The 18582-nt window shown below is 40.5% G+C and overlaps 1 protein-coding gene across 1 annotated transcript in view; it reads right to left on the bottom strand.

Moving 5' to 3' along the window:
- Window positions 1-3982: 3982 nt before the first annotated feature.
- TCF24 (transcription factor 24) overlaps window positions 3983-18582 on the bottom strand; it is a 32207-nt gene continuing 17607 nt past the window's right edge. The window contains exon 3 of the mRNA XM_086918013.1: window positions 3983-4096. Coding sequence (XP_086774139.1) covers window positions 3983-4096 — 114 coding nt within the window. The remainder of the gene's footprint in view (window positions 4097-18582) is intronic.

The following is an 18582-nucleotide window of genomic DNA, read 5'->3' on the forward strand; positions in this document are numbered from 1 at the left end:
TTACTATTTTAACTCAAAGGCAAAGGGGTAATGCAGCTTAATTGAGAGAGATCAGATGAAATACTCTAACTCCGAGGCATACCAAGAATGGGTTAGCACAGCCTATTTGGGGGAAAGCAGATTTACTATTCCATCTCAAAGAAATACAAACATTAGGGTATCACAGCAAAATTGGGAGAGAGTGGAATTGTTGTTCTAATTCTAAATTGTATAAACCTTAAAAACACAGCATACTTGAGGGAGGGTAACTTTCCTATCTAATCCAAAGGCGTACCAACATTGAGCTAACACAGCATAATTGGGGGAGCAAAGATTTGCTATTCTAACACCATAGCCTACCAACAATGAGGTAACATAATAAATGTGGGGGAGTACCAATTTACTATTCTAAGTCTAAGGCACACAAACACAGGTAGCACAATTTTGGTGAAATGAAGATTTTCCAACTACTCAAAAATTTAGTTTTCAAATAACTAAATTATTAAAATTATTTTTTTTAAATTTGGAATACGTTTATTTCTCAATACTTGAAGTCTTTTTTTGACAAATCCAATTTTATTGACTCATGTCATCAATAAACAGTGCTTCGCAGGCAGGCATATGATATTATTTTGTATACTTTAATATTAACATTATTGTATCCAATTAATAGTACTTGACCTAGTTGGCAGGCACTGCAGACAAACGCTAATCTGTTGGACCCAAGCATGGGCACTTAGTTGCTGGTGGATGGAGGTGGCAACCCTATGTACCTTTAGGAAAGGAATGACGGAATATGAGCAAAAAGTGCATGGAGGTATGTAGTGCTAGAGGCACTCTTGTGGTGTGACACCCTGTGAAGACCTTCGACTACCATTATTTTAATTGACGTTGGTGTGTTATATTACCCTAGCCTGAATGTATGATGTCCTGCATATGCCTTGTTTCTTTCTTGTAATCTTGCAGTCTTTCAGTGGGAGCTGTCACAGAGTAGAACAGCCTTACCAAGAATAGAACATGTGGGATGTGCATTTGAAAGCATGAGAGAGAGAATGAGGTGTGAAAGGTACTTTTTGGTCTCGAAGTGCAGTGCTGTGAGCAGTGATGCACAAATGTGCATTGTGTTTTACATTGGTAGAATTATGAAGTTCTTACTATTGGCTTTGACATGGCCTCATGTCACCCAGTTTTCTGATGCTGCCTAGCTTGAGCTTTATCTGCACACACAGCAATGTCGGCAAGTTGTTTGGGTTAATCACGCTCAAGGATTGTTTTGTGAGAGATTGTTTAATGTACCTTGGAAGGCTTTTGTGAACTTCGGCAAGATAAAGGCTGGAACATGCGAGATTGGAGAGGGGAACGTGGGAACTCCTTCCTGCCATGGAATGCTTGTTTGGAAGCTGGCCAGTCCTGGTAAGATTCCTCTGGCGAGGGGGGATGTTTTCCTCGAACCATCTAGTGCGAGTTTTGAGACCATAAAGCTAAGGTTTGTTGACAGTTGGGTTGGGCTCTCACTTACAGAGTAGACGTTCTGCTGTAAGACAAACGGAACTTGAGTCCCGGTCGATAGTCCAAGCCAGCTGTGAACGGGCCCCGCAGCAAGAATTGGCAAGGATGTCCAGTGAACGATCGGGTGAGGTGATTTGTTTCTGACTAGTGCCATTGTGATACGTGGTTCCAGTGGCTGTGGTCATTTGAGGTGTTTTAGCTTTGATTATTGCCATTGTGATGTGTGGCCAGTGGCTTTGATCATTTGAGGTGTTTTGTTAGTGATGTGTGACTGAGGTAGGTGCACATCCAAAGTAATCATTTCATGTATCTAGTGTGTATATATCTATCTGATCTCTTGCAGGACGTCCAGCATATTATATTTTGCTTGAGTCTTATCTCATATTATTTGCTGCTTGTTTATTCATGGTATTATTCATGTATTTAACAGTTGCATTTACCAACTGTTTTTATTATTGCTTGCATATAAACATATATATCTGTTTGTATATTTGAATGTTCTGCATTTGGCATCTGGGAAAGCCTTTCCGTTAGTGAGCATTGTGTAAAATAAAACCCCAAGCCTTATTCTAAAAAGAGTCTTTGCATTTTGTAAAATAAAACCCTTTTCTAAAGGTGTTCTTTGTTTTGTGTTAATGTCTCCTGCTTCGTTGGGTTTGAGTAACAGTGTGGCAGATTCTGTATTATCTGAAAGGCGAAGCAAGAGAAGGTAAGATATGTTGTTTGTATTAAATTAGGCAAGGGGATGGACCTGGCCACAGTAAAAAGAATTCCTTTGGTACTATGCAAAATTTGGGATGATAACCTTGTAGCCGTTTGATTGGCACTGCTTAATAGGTTGTTTATGCAAATCCCTTTTATTGCATTAACATCAATTCGTTATTCTTTGTAGCCCCGCAGATTGTCTATAAATGAAGAATCTCTCACTTTTCGAGTAGCTCTCTGGGTGCAAAAAAAAAATCCTAAATAAATCTGCCCATCACCATAGACACTAAAGGCCTGATGTTTCAAAGATTTTACTGTGCCTATGTCTATGGGGGAAATGTGTTAATACATAAGTGCCTGCATTCCATGTCCATGGTGGCGAGTTTACTTTTTTCATTATCTGCCCAGCCCTGTCTTGGAACAAAGAGGCACAGCAGTTGCACCTGTTTAATTCGCTTTTATTTATAGTGCAGGTTGTTTCATCTCGGTGCCTGGGCTGTAACACGGCCTCCTCCTTAAAGACATCCATTACCTTACTCCCTTCACATATACACATTAGTAGCATTATTGTTTTATTGCGTGCACGAGACAGGGTAGAAATGGAGGTGGGATACATAGACAGACTCTTGTCTGCCAACACACCTAACATGGGAGATGGCTTGTCTGTTGTTGCATGCGTTTAGTGCAAATGTTTTTACTGAAAGTGCATAGCCGACCGGCCAAGCATGAAAGCTCTTTTTCCTTACAAATTTCAAGATTTCCTGAAGCGCAAAGTAAATAATCCTCACTGTGTCTTAAACAAATTTGACAATCTAGAGTTCAATAATTAAAGCTTAAGAATCCAGTTTTTACAATTCGCCCCCCCCCATACACTGTCATCCACTGATGGCCATGGTTTCCCCTTATTCTTGACGGCACAATTGGCAGGAGTTGAGGCTCCCCTTTTTACATGTAAATACAGACAGAAGGTTCAAATTTGTAAAGACATACCAGTGATAGGTTTCCGAATATAGTAAAGCAATTAATGGGCATTTGCTAAGCTCAACTTACAATTCCATACACAAACAAAAGCAGCACTTTGTAGAAAAAAGCACCTGACATCATTAGAAAGGCCATAATTCATTTGTAAAAAAAAGAATAAAAAGGACCTTCGAAGAGTTCAGATGAAAGGTCCTGTGTGAAAAAAATTACATTAATGACCTCTAGAGGATGAATGGATCCTTAATTTATGATTTGTCTCCAAACAATAATATGGACACATCCTTACTATATCAGTAGACTGTTATTAAGGTGCGGCTATGAGGCAGTGTGGTGTGGGTAGTGGCCATCTTTAAGTCAGGCACTTTTGCTTACCAATTCTAGTTAGTCTCACATCCTCACTGCTTCCTAGAGCATATGAATAGAATGGTGGTGTGCCAGGATCTAGGACGCTCTGGACTTGGAAAAGTATAGAGTAATCTTACTATATTATGTTTCTAGCATTTAATACAGGAAAAGGGATACCATAACGCCTTCAAATCACAATGTAATGCGTATGTGTTTAACATATATATCAAATGTAGGTGCTTGTGAAACACACTTAAATATTACCATTTTTTGTTTACTTGTGTACTGCAACTGTGAGAGCTTCCTCAACACAAAACCCCATACATATTAAGTCCCTAATACTTATAAAACAACATTAAATATTTAAACTTTTTTCAACTGACCGGTTTTAACATAATACATGTCAGATGCAATAAATATAACCAACAAATTCTCTGTGCTCCGAGAAATGGAAAACACAGTCTCAGAACTGTGACGGTGCAGAAGATTTCCCTTGGCTTTGGTTCTCTGCTTGGGATGAGTTGTTCAGAAATTGCCCAGATGCTCCAGTGTACAATCTTGATCGCATTGGCCATTTCTGAAAGAGGAGGCGTCAAGAAACACTAAAGGTTAGTGAAAATTCAAACTGTGATACCATATATCACAACATTCTTGTAAGAGAAAGGATTATGATAGGTTTAATGTAGGAGAAGTCCCTGAAACAGCAGCACAATCTTTTCAAACTTTGCTAACTTGAAGTAATCCCGTCTGCTCTTTTTTGACACTTTTGCATTTTACAGTTAAATCTAAGCATTTTATGTGTTCATTTTCCTACAAGGAATTCATGTATGAATACTGGTAATGTTTTTCCTTTAAGGTGTTCATGGTAGAAGTATAATTTTCATTTCATGGTACCCTTGTGGAAGAAATGTGCAGAGCAATGCAATGCACGTATGTTGTGTGTTTGTGTTCTGTCGGTTACCATGGGCTTAAATGTGGAGTTATAGTATGTCAAATTAAAGAGAACACCAGTTCCCAAAAACTGGGGACATTCCCCTATTATTGCTGTGTTAAATACCACAACATTATTATAGGAGTTAGTGTTGCTCGTTCACACAGTGGCAAAATGATCAAATTACAACATTTCAGCAGTTGCAACACAAAAAACTCTATATACGCATTCAAGTTGTGTGTGGATTATTATATGTGGGGAAAACTGAAAGAAAAATTAATAGCTGAATCACAAAACATAAGAGCAACGTAAATATGAATTCTGACAAATCCACTATAGCATGCCACTCTGCAGATAAGAAGCACAAAGTGGCACTGTTAAGATTTCAAGTATTAGAAATTGTACAGGAAATGCTTGATGTGAATATGAGGGAAAAAAAGCTGTGGAGAGAAATTTGGTGGATCCAATAATTGGACACCTCGCAACCCAAGGGTCTCAACTATAGTTTGGAAATGACAAGTGTTTTTGTGAACTTCTGATGCCTGGTGCACTATATATATATATATATGTATATATATGTATATATATATATATATGCACCACTTCTTGTCTTTCAAAAAAGTCTTCTTGGACCAAGCACAGACACGGTTGTCTTTTCACAAAATACTCTATTTAATTCTCTACACGTCTGCCATAATGCATTTCGGCCAAACCACTGGCCTTGTTCACATATGCACAGCGCAGAATTTTTTTTTCTTTAAATATTGCCACATGACCAATAACAATGAACAAAAGACTTCAAGCTTTCCAATTGCATAATATAACACAAATGTGTATAAATTAAATTGCAACAAATATAAATGAGGAATATAATCATGCAGAACATAATTCATTGTGTAGCACCAATATAGTTCGCTCCTAAATATAAAGTGACTGTTGTGCTGGATAAACTGCATACAGCGCTTTTCACTCTGACCAGGTCAAACTCTGCGGTGTACATTTAACTGGCAATCATTGCAGGATTGAAAGTAAATAGCAGTTTGCCGGAATATCACACTACACAATTCACAAGCTCACGTATCCAATCAAATGATATGTGAAATACTGCTAGACATTAAAACTATATGTTAATTTGTTTACCATTGTGCCCTAGTTGGCCTACTCGTTTTTACCCTCCTGTAATTTATATTAAATACATCAATAAACAATCAACAGGTGGAGATCAACTGATACAATTGTTTGTTTTTCCTGCAACCTATAGCTTTTAGTGCACCGCTCCAATGTAAAACAACCTAAATCCCACATGGGAATACACTTATTAATGGAGAATATTCAGGCACACACCCACGGTATACACTCAAAACATCGAGTTTTTAATATCGATTTGCATTAATATAGATAAAAAAATATAGAATGGACACAATATCGACTGGACAGAATATAGACTACAAAAACATCGAATAGGATTGCATTAATATCTAATCAAAAATATAAAATGGACATAACATCGAATGGACAGAATATAGACAACAAAAATATAGAACGGACAGAATATAGACAACAAAAATAAAGAATATACAGAATATAGACTACAAAAATATAGAATGGACAGAATATAGACTAAAAAATATATCGAATTTGAGGTAAGTAAGTTAATATCAATTTTTAAACTGTTTTTTATGTTAGTAAATGTTTGAAAAGCGTATATTTATTTTATTATTTATATTAATAAATTTTTTTATGGTATTTCATTTTTGCATAATATAATTCTGTAGCGGGTTGTGGGTTTATAGGGGAATAGGGTGGGAAGTTATTGTTATTGTTATTGTTATATGTACTTCTAAAGCGCGACATTCATCCAACAGGATATCACGGCGCTACAGTTAAACAGTAAGCCATAGGCAAGATACCAGGGACTATTATTTATACTATTTAGGGAATAATGCAGTTTTTAGTTTTTTTCTGAAAGTAAAGTAACAATCAGTACATCGAAGATCAATAGGCAAGTCATTCCAGCACTTAGCGGCAAGGTGCGAAAAGGCGCGCCCGCCCATCCTGGATAATTTTATTCGTGTGGTGACAGCTTTAGCTGTGGCTTGTGAGCGTAGGTTACGAACTGGGGCATAGAGCTTAATTCTGTTCCGCAGGATGTAAGGACCAGTATTATGCAAAGTTTTATGAGCAATGCACAACATTTTAAAAACTGCTCTTTGCCTCATAGGCAACCAATGTAACGCTCTCAGGCAGTTTGTAGCAGAATCGTACTTTTTTTTTATCGCAGACAGCTTTAGCTGCCGCATTCTGGACCAGCTGTAGTTTTGAAAATAGATAATCGGCCATACCAACAAACAGCGAGTTGCCGTAGTCCAGCCTACTAATCAGTAAAGATTGAACTAAAATCTGTCTGCATTCCATCGGAATCCAGGGAAAAACTCGCTTCATCATTTTTAGTATGGCGAATCCTTTGCCACATATTGTGGTAACATGATGCTTCATGGATAAAGTGGTGTCCATATGGATTCCCAGATTTCTAGCGGTCAGGGTTGGGTTTGGTGGAGTACCTAAAGTGTTTGGCCACCAAGAGTTGTCCCAGAGCTGTTTGGATCCGCCAAATAGAAGAATTTCTGACTTGTCAGCATTTAATTTCAAATAGTGCCCATGCATCCAGTTAGATAGTTCTGACAGGCAGTTATGTAACCTATTTTTGGCGCCCTCTTCACCATTGAGGGTTACCATCAGCTGAGTATCATCAGCATAAGAGCAGATATTGATACCCCATTTATTGCCTATAGATGCCAGTGAAGAGACATAAACATTGAACAATGTTGGGCTCAATATTGCTCCCTGTGGCACTCCATATTTGATCTTCCGAGGAGTGGAGGTGAAGTTTCCTAAGCAGATGGACTGGGATCTGTTCGATAGAAAAGACTCCAGCCAGTACAGGGCTTTACCATGTATTCCTTTAGCAGCTAGCATATTTATTAGCAGTTTGTGGGAAACGGTATCAAACGCCGCTGATAAATCAAGTAATATCAGGGCGACCGTTTTGCCTTTATCAGTCTGCATTCGAATATCGTCCATCACAGCCAGGAGCGTTGTCTCAGTACTGTTATTTGATCTAAAACCAGTCTGAGAAACGTCCAGCAGGTTATTAATTTCTAGAAAGCTTGACAACTGTTTAGTTACCAATCGTTCTAAAACCTTTGATAGGTATGGAAGTTGAGAAATAGGACGGTAATTGGCTGGATCATTTATATCCGCGCCAGCTTTTTTTAGTAGGGGAATTACAGCTGCATTTTTCCAGATTTCTGGGAATTCGGCTTGATCCAAGGAAAAATTAAGAACTTTTGTAACTGCTGGACAAATTACAGGTGTAAGTTGGGAAAAGATATAGTGTGGACAAACATCCCATGGTGATCCTGATTTAATTTCTAACATAGCTTTGCTGACTTCTTCTTCAGAAAAAGGGCCGAAAGTAGAACAGCTAGCCTGCAGAGTAGAATCAACCTGATACTCTACATGGTTATGGCTATTATTTACAAAGGAAGAATAGATTTTGTCAATTTTTTCACTAAAAAAATCACTAATTTTAGAGCAATTTTCAAGTGAAGGAGTCAAGTTTGAGGTGAGACTCGGAGGGTTACAGAGTTCTTTTACTATTTTAAAAAGCTCCTTCGAAGAGTTTTTGTTGTCTAGTATTCTTTGGGAAAAATAGTCTTTCTTTGCATTACGTATAGCTGTGTTATATACTTTTAGCTGATGTTTATAAGTAGCTCTGTCTTCGGACGTTTTGCTTAATCTCCATTTATGTTCCAGAGTGGTACATTTTCTTTTTTCAATCTTTAGATCGGAGCCGTACCATTTCTCTGAGATTTTTCGTTTAGGTCGATCTATTGTGCTGGACAGTGAACAATGATCCAGCGCCTTCTCAATGTTGCTAAGCAGTTGACGAATTTCTTCCTCACTAGAAGTTCCAGGACTAAGATTATAATCAAAATCTTTTGTAAATTTTTCCACAGAGCATTTTCTCCAGCATTTTGTAGACTTTGTCGACTGAACGAAGGGTCTTTTGTTCTTTATGGGTAGGTTCAAATTAAATTCGATCCTATAGTGGTCCGACCAAGTCAAAGGAATAATATTTGTAATAGTGATGTTGGAAATATTAGTGAAGATAAGATCTAATTTAATTTAAGAAGTAATTTAATTATAATTAATTAAATATGTTAATTTATTTATTGGTATTTATTTTGAATTAATTGTTAATTAATTATTAATTGTTAGTTAATTTAAATATCATTGGTAATTAATTTTAATTAATTGATTAATTGATAATTATGTTAATTTTAGTAATTTATTTTCTGTAGTGGGTTGTGGGTTTATAGGGGAATAGGGTGGGAAGTTATTTAATTATAAATAATTAAATATGTTAACTTATTTGTTTGTATTTATTTTGAATTAATTGGTAATTAATTATTAATTGGTAATTAATTAAAATGTAATGGTAAATTAATTTTAATTAATTTATTAATTGATAATTATGTTTATTGTATTCATTTATTTTCTGTAGTGGGTTGTGGGTTTATAGGGGAATGGGGTGGGAAGTAATTTAATTGTAAGTAATTACATTTTTAAATTATTTTTTTAATCTAATTTTTAATTATTTTTTAATTGTTAATTAATGTATTGTTAATTGGTAAATAGTTTGTATTAGTAGGTCATTATTTTTAATAATTAATTGTTATTTGTCTTTTTAATTGATTAATTAATATATTATATTAAAGTGTTAATTATTTTAATTAATTTGTAATTGGTATTAGTATTTTTTTTTTATATATGAAGTATTTACTTTCCCTACTGTTACACTCACTGGAGTGGGAATAGTAGTTTTTACCCTCCTGCTATCCAACGCTTTCCCTACTGTTGCACTCACTGGAGTGGGAATAGTAGTTTTTACCCTCCTGCTATCCAACGCTTTCCCTACTGTTGCACTCACTGGAGTGGGAATAGTAATTTTTACCTCTACGCTATCCAACGCTTTCCCTACTGTTGCACTCACTGGAGCGGGAATAGTAATTTTTACCCTTACGTTATCCAACACTTTCCCTACTGTTTCACTCTTTAGAGTGGGAATAGTATTTTTTACCCCTACGCTATCCTACGCTTTACCTACTGTTACACTCTCTGGAGAGGGAATACTAATTTTTATCTCTACGCTATCCAACGCTTTCCCTACTTTTGCACTCTCTGGAGTGGGAATAGTAATTTTTACCTTCCCGGTATCCAATGCTTTCCCTACTGTTGCACTCACTGGAGTGGGAATAGTAAATGTTATGCCTACGTTATCCAATGATTTTCCTACTGTTTAACTCTCTGGATTGGGAATAGTAATTTTTACCCCTACTCTATCCAACGCTTTCCCTACTGTTGCACTCTCTGGAGTTGGACTAGTAATTTCTCCCTCCCGCTATCCAACGCTTTCCCTACTGTTGCACTCATTGGAGTCGGAATAGTAATTTTTACTCCTACGCTATCCAACGCTTTCCCTACTGTTGCACTCACTGGAGTGGGAATAGTAATTTTTACCCCTACGCTATCCAACGCTTTCCCTACTATTGCACTTTCTGGAGTGGGAATAGCAATTTTTACCCTCCCGCTATCCAACGCTTTCCTTACTGTTGCTCTCTCTGGAGTAGGAATAGTAATTTTTACCCCTAGGCTATCCAACGCTTTCCCTACTGTTGCACTCACTGGAGTGGGAATAGTAGTTTTTACCTTCCCGCTATCCAACGCTTTCCCTACTGTGGCACTCTCTGGAGTGGGAATAGTAATTTTTACCCTCCCGCTATCCAACGCTTTCCCTACTGTTGCACTCAATGGAGTGGCAATAGTAATTTTTACCCCTACGCTAGCCACCTTTTTCTCTACTGTTACACTCACTGGAGTGTGAATAGTAATTTTTACCCTCCCGCTATCCAACGCTTTCCATACTGTCGCACTTTCTGGAGTGGGAATAGTAATTTTTACCCTCCCGCTATCCAACGCTTTCTCTACTGTTGCACTCACTGGAGTTGGAATAGTAATTTTTACCCCTACGCTACCCAACGCTTTCCCTACCGTTGCACTCATTGGAGTGGGAATAGTAATTTTTACCCCTACGCTATCCAATGCTTTCCTTACTGTGCACTCTCTGGAGTGGTAATAGTAATTTTTACCCCTACGCTATCCAACGCTTTCCCTACTGTTGCACTCTCTGGAGTGGGAAAAGTAACTTTTTACCCATACGCTATCCAATGCTTTCCCTACTGTTGCACTCTTTGGAGTGGGAACAGTAATTTGTACCCTCCCGCTATCCAACGCTTTCCCTACTGTTGCACTCACTGGAGTGGGAATAGTAATTTTTACCCCTACGCTATCCAACGCTTTCTCTACTGTTGCACTCACTGGAGTTGGAATAGTAATTTTTACCCCTACGCTATCCAACGATTTTCCTACTGTTGCACTGTCTGGAGTGGGAATAGTAATTTTAACCCTTCCGCTATCCAACGTTTTCCCTACTGTTGCACTCACTGGAGTGGGAATAGTAATTTTTACCCATACGCTATCCAACGCTTTCCCTACTGTTGCACTCACTGGAGTGGGAATAGTAATTTTACCCCTACGCTATCCAACGCTTTCCCTACTGTTGCACTCTCTGGAGTGCGAATTGTTATTTTTACCCCTACGCTATCCAACGCTTTCCTTACTGTTTCACTCACTGGAGGTGGGAATAGTAATTTTTACCCCTAAACTATCCAACGCTTTCCCTACTGTTGCACTCTCTGGAGTGGGAATAGTAATTTTTACCCTCCTGCTATCCAACGCTTTCCCTACTGTTGCACTCACTGGAGTGGGAATAGTAATTTTTACTGCTACGCTATCCAATGTTTTTTCTACTGTTGCAGTCACTGGAGTGGTAATAGTAAATGTAACCCTCTCGCTATCCTATGGTAAATATATTGTATATTTTTTAGTAATACTATGTTTATATATATATATATATATATATATATATATATATATATATATATATATATATATATATATATATATGTGTGTGTGTGTGTGTGTGTGTATTAAAACATTTATTCTTATTTATATTAATTATTTATTAATTTTAATGTTATTTAAGTATTTTAAGTATGTTTACGTTAGTTATATTTATTATTTCATTAATTTTAAATTACTTTTAACTATTTAAAAAATTTGATATTTTGACTATCTATATTTTTTACAACAATATTTTTGATTCTATATTTTTGTACTTACCTGTTTGGAGATAGGAAGTCGATATTTTGGCATTCTATCCAACGCTTTCCCTACTGTCGCACTTTCTGGAGTGGGAATAGTAATTTTTACCCTCTTGCTATCCAACGCTTTCCCTACTGTTGCACAAACTGGAGTGGGAATAGTAATTTTTACCCCTACGCTATCAAACGCTTTCCCTACTGTTGCACTCTCTGGAGTGGTAATAGTAATTTTACCCTCCCGCTATCCAACGCTTTCCCTACTGTTGCACTCACTGGAGTGGGAATAGTAATTTTTACCCCTAAGCTATCCAACACTTTCTCTACTGTTGCACTCACTGGAGTGTGAATAGTAATTTTTACCCTCCCGCTATCCAACGCTTTCCCTACTGTCGCACTTTCTGGAGTGGGAATAGTAATTTTTCCCCTCCCGCTATCCAACACTTTCCCTACTGTTGCACTCACTGGAGTGGGAATAGTAATTTTTACCCCTACGCTATCCAACGCTTTCCCTACTGTTGCACTCACTGGAGTGGGAATAGTAATTTTTACCCCTACGCTATCCAACACTTTCCTTACTGTTGCACTCTCTGGAGTGGGAATAGTAATTTTTACCTCTACACTATCCAACGCTTTCCCTACTGTTGCACTCTTTGGAATGGGAATAGTAATTTTTACCTTCCCAGTATCCAATGCTTTCCCTACTGTTGCACTCACTGGAGTGGGAATAGTAAATTTTATGCCTACGCTATCCAACATTTTCCCTACTGTTGCACTCCGTGGAGTGGGAATAGTAATTTTTACCCTCCCGCTATCCAACGCTTTCCCTACTGTTGCACTCACTGGAGTGGGAATAATAATTTTTAGCCCTACGCTATCCAATGCTTTTCCTACTGTTGCACTCACTGGAGTGGGAATAGTAAATTTTATGCCTACGCTATCCAACATTTTCCCTACTGTTGCACTCACTGGAGTGGGAATAGTAATTTTTACCCTCCCGCTATCCAACGCTTTCCCTACTGTTGCACTCACTGGAGTGGGAATAATAATTTTTACCCCTATGCTATCCAACGCTTTCCCTACTGTTGCACTCTCTGGAGTGGGAATAGTAATTTTTACCCCTACGCTATCCAACGCTTTCCTTACTGTTGCACTCACTGGAGTGGGAATAGTAATTTTTACCCCTACGCTATCCAACGCTTTCCCTACTGTTGCACTCACTGGAGTGGGAATAGTAATTTTTACTGCTGCGCTATCCAATGCTTTTTCTACTGTTGCAGTCACTGGAGTGGTAATAGTAAATTTAACCCTCTCGCTATCTTATGGTAAATATATTGTATAGTTTTTTAGTAATACTGTGTGTGTGTGTGTATATATATATATATATATATATATATATATATATATATATATATATATGTGTGTGTGTATTAAAAAAATTATTTTTATTTATATTAATTATTTATTAATTTTAATGTTACTCAAGTATTTTGAGTATGTTTAAGTTAGTTATATTTATTATTTCATTAATTTTAAATTACTTTTAACTATTTCAAAAATTCGATATTTTGACTATCTATATTTTTTACAACGATATTTTTGATTCGATATTTTTGTACTTACCTGTTTGGAGATAGGAAGTCGATATTTTGGCATTCTATATTTTTTACTCGATATTTTTGTAGTTCTATATTTTTGCCATCGATATATATTGTTTCAGTGATCCACCCATGACGCTTACAGATCAGTGCAACACTACTATAAATTGTTCTGCTGCTGCAATGCCAATCCATTGTTACATATGTCCTTTTATTTCATGATTCAAACTTAAAAACACACAGTCTAAACCCATAAGCTCTTCCTGTTTGGGTCAAAGTTGCTCACACCTCGTGAAATTAAAGATCAGGATTCTGCGACTATAAAAATGTGTACAACTCATCTTTCGAATTCAACCATTGGGTACCTTGGAATTTAAATTGATAATGTACTTTGATTCCTTTTGTCTGAATAACCTCTCCCGGTTACCCCCTCTCAGCTGTTTAGGTATTGCATCTATAACGAAATACTTAAGACCTTTGATGCCGTTATTATGGCAATCCATCGGATGTTTTGCTACCAAGTATGTGTGGTCCCTATTGTTTACTGCTGTCATGTGTTGCAGGATTCACTTGTGGACCTGTAGGATTGTGCTGCCCAGTGCCCACGTATCTTAACCTGCAATCTTTTTACCAGATGGCCTACTCTGTCTTGCAATGATATGCCCCCGGTGGACAGGAACTATCAGACCTATTGTAATCACATCACTGATACCCTCGACAGGCTTGTCCCCATGAAAAGATAAAGAACAGAAGGAAACCTTCAGCTCCATAGTTTAGTGAGGAGCTGAAACTGTTATGTAATCAGTGCCGACAGGCAGAGAGGAAGTGGCGAAGATTCTATTTAGAATCTGATAAGAAACTGTTGAAGCTAGTGCAGGCTCAATATAAAGGGACCATCGCCAAATCGAAAGCTCTCTTCTATGCCACCTCCATACTTCAGCGGTACAAAAGGGGGTGGTGATGGACGGAGCATCTGAATCAATCAAACACTCACACCCAGTCAAAAGATCTGGGTTTAATCCATCACCGTTCTTTAGCCCACTCTGCCACCCCAGTTCAGACATGGCTATATGAAAATCAGTCTGACCATGTGCTTCATGGGAACAGTCCAGCCCGAACTGCCAAGCCATGTCTTCCCTGGACCGGAAACAAGCTTCCGAGGACCGGTTTCTGGCATTCCAGCCGTCTTCAGCCCGGCTTGCTTGAATCCAGTGGCCAAGTGAGCAAGGGACTCACGTCAGAGCATACCCTGCCACACTTATGGTGGCCAAACGTGGTACAAAAGGGGGTGGTGATGGACGGAGCATCTGAATCAATCAAACACTCACACCCAGTCAAAAGATCTGGGTTTAATCCATCACCGTTCTTTAGCCCACTCTGCCACCCCAGTTCAGACATGGCTATATGCAAATCAGTCTGACCCTGTGCCTCAGGGGAACAGTCCAGCCCGAACTGCCAAGCCATGTCTTCCCTGAACCGGAAACAAGCTCCCGAGGACCGGTTTCTGGCATTCCAGCCGTCTTCAGCCCGGCTTGCTTGAATCCAGTGGCAAAGTGAGCAAGGGACTCACGTCTGAGCATACCCTGCCACACTTATGGCGGCCAAAAGCGGTACTAAAGGGGGTGGTGATGGACGGAGCATCTGAATCAATCAAAAACTCACACCCAGTCAAAAGATCTGGGTTTAATCCATCACTGTTCTTTAGCCCACTCTGCCACCCCAGTTCAGACATGGCTATATGCAAATCAGTCTGACCCTGTGCCTCATGGGAACAGTCCAGCCCGAACTGCCAAGCCATGTCTTCCCTGGACCGGAAACAAGCTTCCGAGGACCGGTTTCTGGCATTCCAGCCGTCTTCAGCCCGGCTTGCTTGAATCCAGTGGCAAAGTGAGCAAGGGACTCACGTCTGAGCATACCCTGCCACACTTATGGCGGCCAAAAGCGGTACAAAAGGGGGTGGTGGTGGTGATGGACGGAGCATCTGAATCAATCAAACACTCACACCCAGTCAAAAGATCGGGGTTTAATCCATCACCGTTCTTTAGCCCACTCTGCCACCCCAGTTCAGACATGGCTATATGCAAATCAGTCTGACCCTGTGCCTCATGGGAACAGTCCAGCCCGAACTGCCAAGCCATGTCTACCCTGGACCGGAAACGAGCTTCCGAGGACCGGTTTCTGGCATTCCAGCCGTCTTCAGCCCGGCTTGCTTGAATCCAGTGGCAAAGTGAGCAAGGGACTCACGTCTGAGCATACCCTGCCACACTTATGGTGGCCAAAAGCGGTATAAAAGGGGGTGGTGGTGATGGACGGAGCATCTGAATCAATCAAACACTCACACACAGTCAAAAGATCTGGGTTTAATCCATCGCCGTTCTTTAGCCCACTCTGCCACCCCAGTTCATACATGGCTATATGCAAATCAGTCTGACCCTGTGCCTCATGGGAACAGTCCAGCCCGAACTGCCAAGCCATGTCTTCCCTGGACCGGAAACAAGCTTCCGAGGACCGGTTTCTGGCATTCCAGCCGTCTTCAGCCCGGCTTGCTTGAATCCAGTGGCCAAGTGAGCAAGGGACTCACGTCTGAGCATACCCTGCCACAGTTATGGCGGCCAAAAGCGGTACAAAAGGAGGTGGCGATGGACGGAGCATCTGAATCAATCAAACACTCACACCCAGTCAAAAGATCTGGGTTTAATCCATCGCCGTTCTTTAGCCCACTCTGCCACCCCAGTTCAGACATGGCTGTATGCAAATCAGTCCGACCCTGTGCCTCATGGGAACAGTCTAGCCCGAACTGACTGATTTGCATATAGCCATGTCTGAACTGGGGTGGCAGAGTGGACTAAAGAACGGTGATGGATTAAACCCATATCTTTTGACTGGGTGTGAGTGGTTGATTGATTCAGATGCTCCGTCCATCACCACCCCCTTTTGTACCACCTCCATACTTCAAGCACCAAACAGCACATAAGCCCTCTTTAATATCATAAGAGACCTCTCCAGCCCGGCTTGTACGAGCAATAGGGTGGTCGCAACACAAAAACTTTAAGATGAAATTGCCATCTTCTTTGAAGAAAAGATTGCTAAAATTGTTGGGGGGCTTGACCAGGGTAAGGTCATCAGTCAGGATGTATTACTCCAGATAGCTGAGGAAGAACCACGGGTAGTATCACCTATTGAGAGTTTTCAGCCTCTCACTGAAGAGCTTTTTAACAGCCTCGCTCTTAGTGTATCCTCTGGATCCCCCTTAGATCCCCTTCCTCATAAGATCTGGAAGGAGTATGGACCGCAAATATGTCTGTGGATGCGATTGATCTGCTGCCAATCCTTGGAGGAAGAGTAGTCCCGGAGGTATGGAAGCAGGCAATGGTAACTCCCCTACTCAAGAAACCCTCACTGGATCCAACAAACCCAGCCAATTTTAGGCCTATATCTCTTCTGCCCTACCCTATAAACATTTTGGAAAAGGCTGTCAGCAAGTCTCTGTCGAGTTATCTTGAAGATAACCGCTTATTGGACAGGGATCAGTTTGGGTTCCGCCCAGGCCATGGGACGGAAACTGCGTTGGCAATAGTGCTGGGTACTCTGCGAATGGGAGCCGACAATGGTAATTCATCAGTGTTAGTGCTATTGGACATGTCGGCCGCATTCGACACGGTAAGCCACGCAGTATTGTTAGGCAGATTGGAGAGACTGGGTGTGAAAGGCAAAGCTCTGAAATGGTTACAATGGTATCTGTCAGACAACAGGTAGTAACCATGACTCCGTATGCCTCCCCCAAGTCCTTGGATCATCACGGAGTGCCACAAGGGTCGGCAGTTAGCCCTATCCTTTTTAATATATATTTGCGGCCCTTGATTCCCATCATAAAATCCTATGGGATCGACCTGATCAATTATGCAGACGACACCCAATTGGTGTTTTCCCTGGAAGGGAAGCATGCAGTGTCTATGGACACTTTTCAGGAATGCATGTGTCGGGTCTCCAGCTGGCTCAAAGCAAAGTCTCTGCAATTTAACGAGGGGAAAACGGAGGTGGTCTATTGCTCTACCGCCAAAATGACTCAGCAATTACTGTGCGAGCTCAGGTTTTCCCCGGGGACCGATCTTCTGGTACCAATTAAAACAGTGCGCAACCTGGGGGTACTGCTTGAGGAAAATCTTCAAATGGTGTCTCAAACCAATAAAACAATTAGCGTATGCTTTGCCCTGCTGCATAATCCTGTGCAGACTGGATTATTGCAATTCCCTATATTTAGGTGCCCCATTATACATCTTGCAGGGGCTGCAAAGAGTCCAGACTTTAGCGGCGAAGCTGGCACTTAAAAGACCGCGCAGCTCCTCTACCACAATGGCTTTGAGAGATCTTCATTGGTTGCCGATAAGGGACAGAGTCACCTTTAAATCATTGTGCATTGTATACAGAGCACGGCACAGTATGGGCCCCCTATCTATGCAAGAAAGATTTACCTGGTATAAGCCCACCAGGCTCCTTCGCTCGTCCAGTGTGAGTCTGGCAACAACTACCAGATTTAAGAAATCTAGGATGGGAGGTAGGGCTTTCAGTACAGTAGCATCCCGCCTGTGGAATGAGTTACCTCAGAACATCAGGCAAGCCAACTCTCTGATGTGTTTCAGAAAGAGTCTAAAGACTTAGCTATTTGCTAAAATCTGAGTATTCTAGGCCCCCATACTCAGCCCCGCTCTCTGCCGATTCCTTCTGATTAGGTTTTCCAAGCTCCAGGATACCGGTAGGGCAGCGGTCTTCAATCTGTGGGGTGCGACCCCCAGGGGGGTCGTGGAGTGCTGGGAAGGGGGTCGCAGATTCTGCAGAGTGCAGTTCCTGGCATTGGGCTGATCGAGGGTGCTCACGGGGGAGGCCTAATTCACACCGAGGTGTGAAAAACATCAACGCCTCATTAACAAGTAAAAGGTCTTTTAAAGACCTGTCAAGTACTTGGGTGTGACGGTGTGTGTGTCCCTGAAGCTGTTACAGCCGGGCTCACATACACGAGCTGGGGGGAGCTGGGGGGGGGGTTGGGGGGGGGGGGGGTGGGGGATTGGCTATAGTGTAGCAGGGAGGCACAGAGATGCCCTCCCATGAGCGGGAAAGAAGAAGGAAGATGACGCAGAGAGATACTGATTCCTCCCCCCCCCCCCTCCACCATGAGAGAGGCACAGAAAAGGTGGGTGGATGAATGATGGGTGGATGGATGGATGTAAGGCTGAAGGATGGATGGGTGTGTGAA

This window comes from Lissotriton vulgaris, chromosome 4_1, assembly GCF_964263255.1.
Source record: "Lissotriton vulgaris chromosome 4_1, aLisVul1.2, whole genome shotgun sequence".
Taxonomy (NCBI): Eukaryota; Metazoa; Chordata; class Amphibia; order Caudata; family Salamandridae; genus Lissotriton; species Lissotriton vulgaris.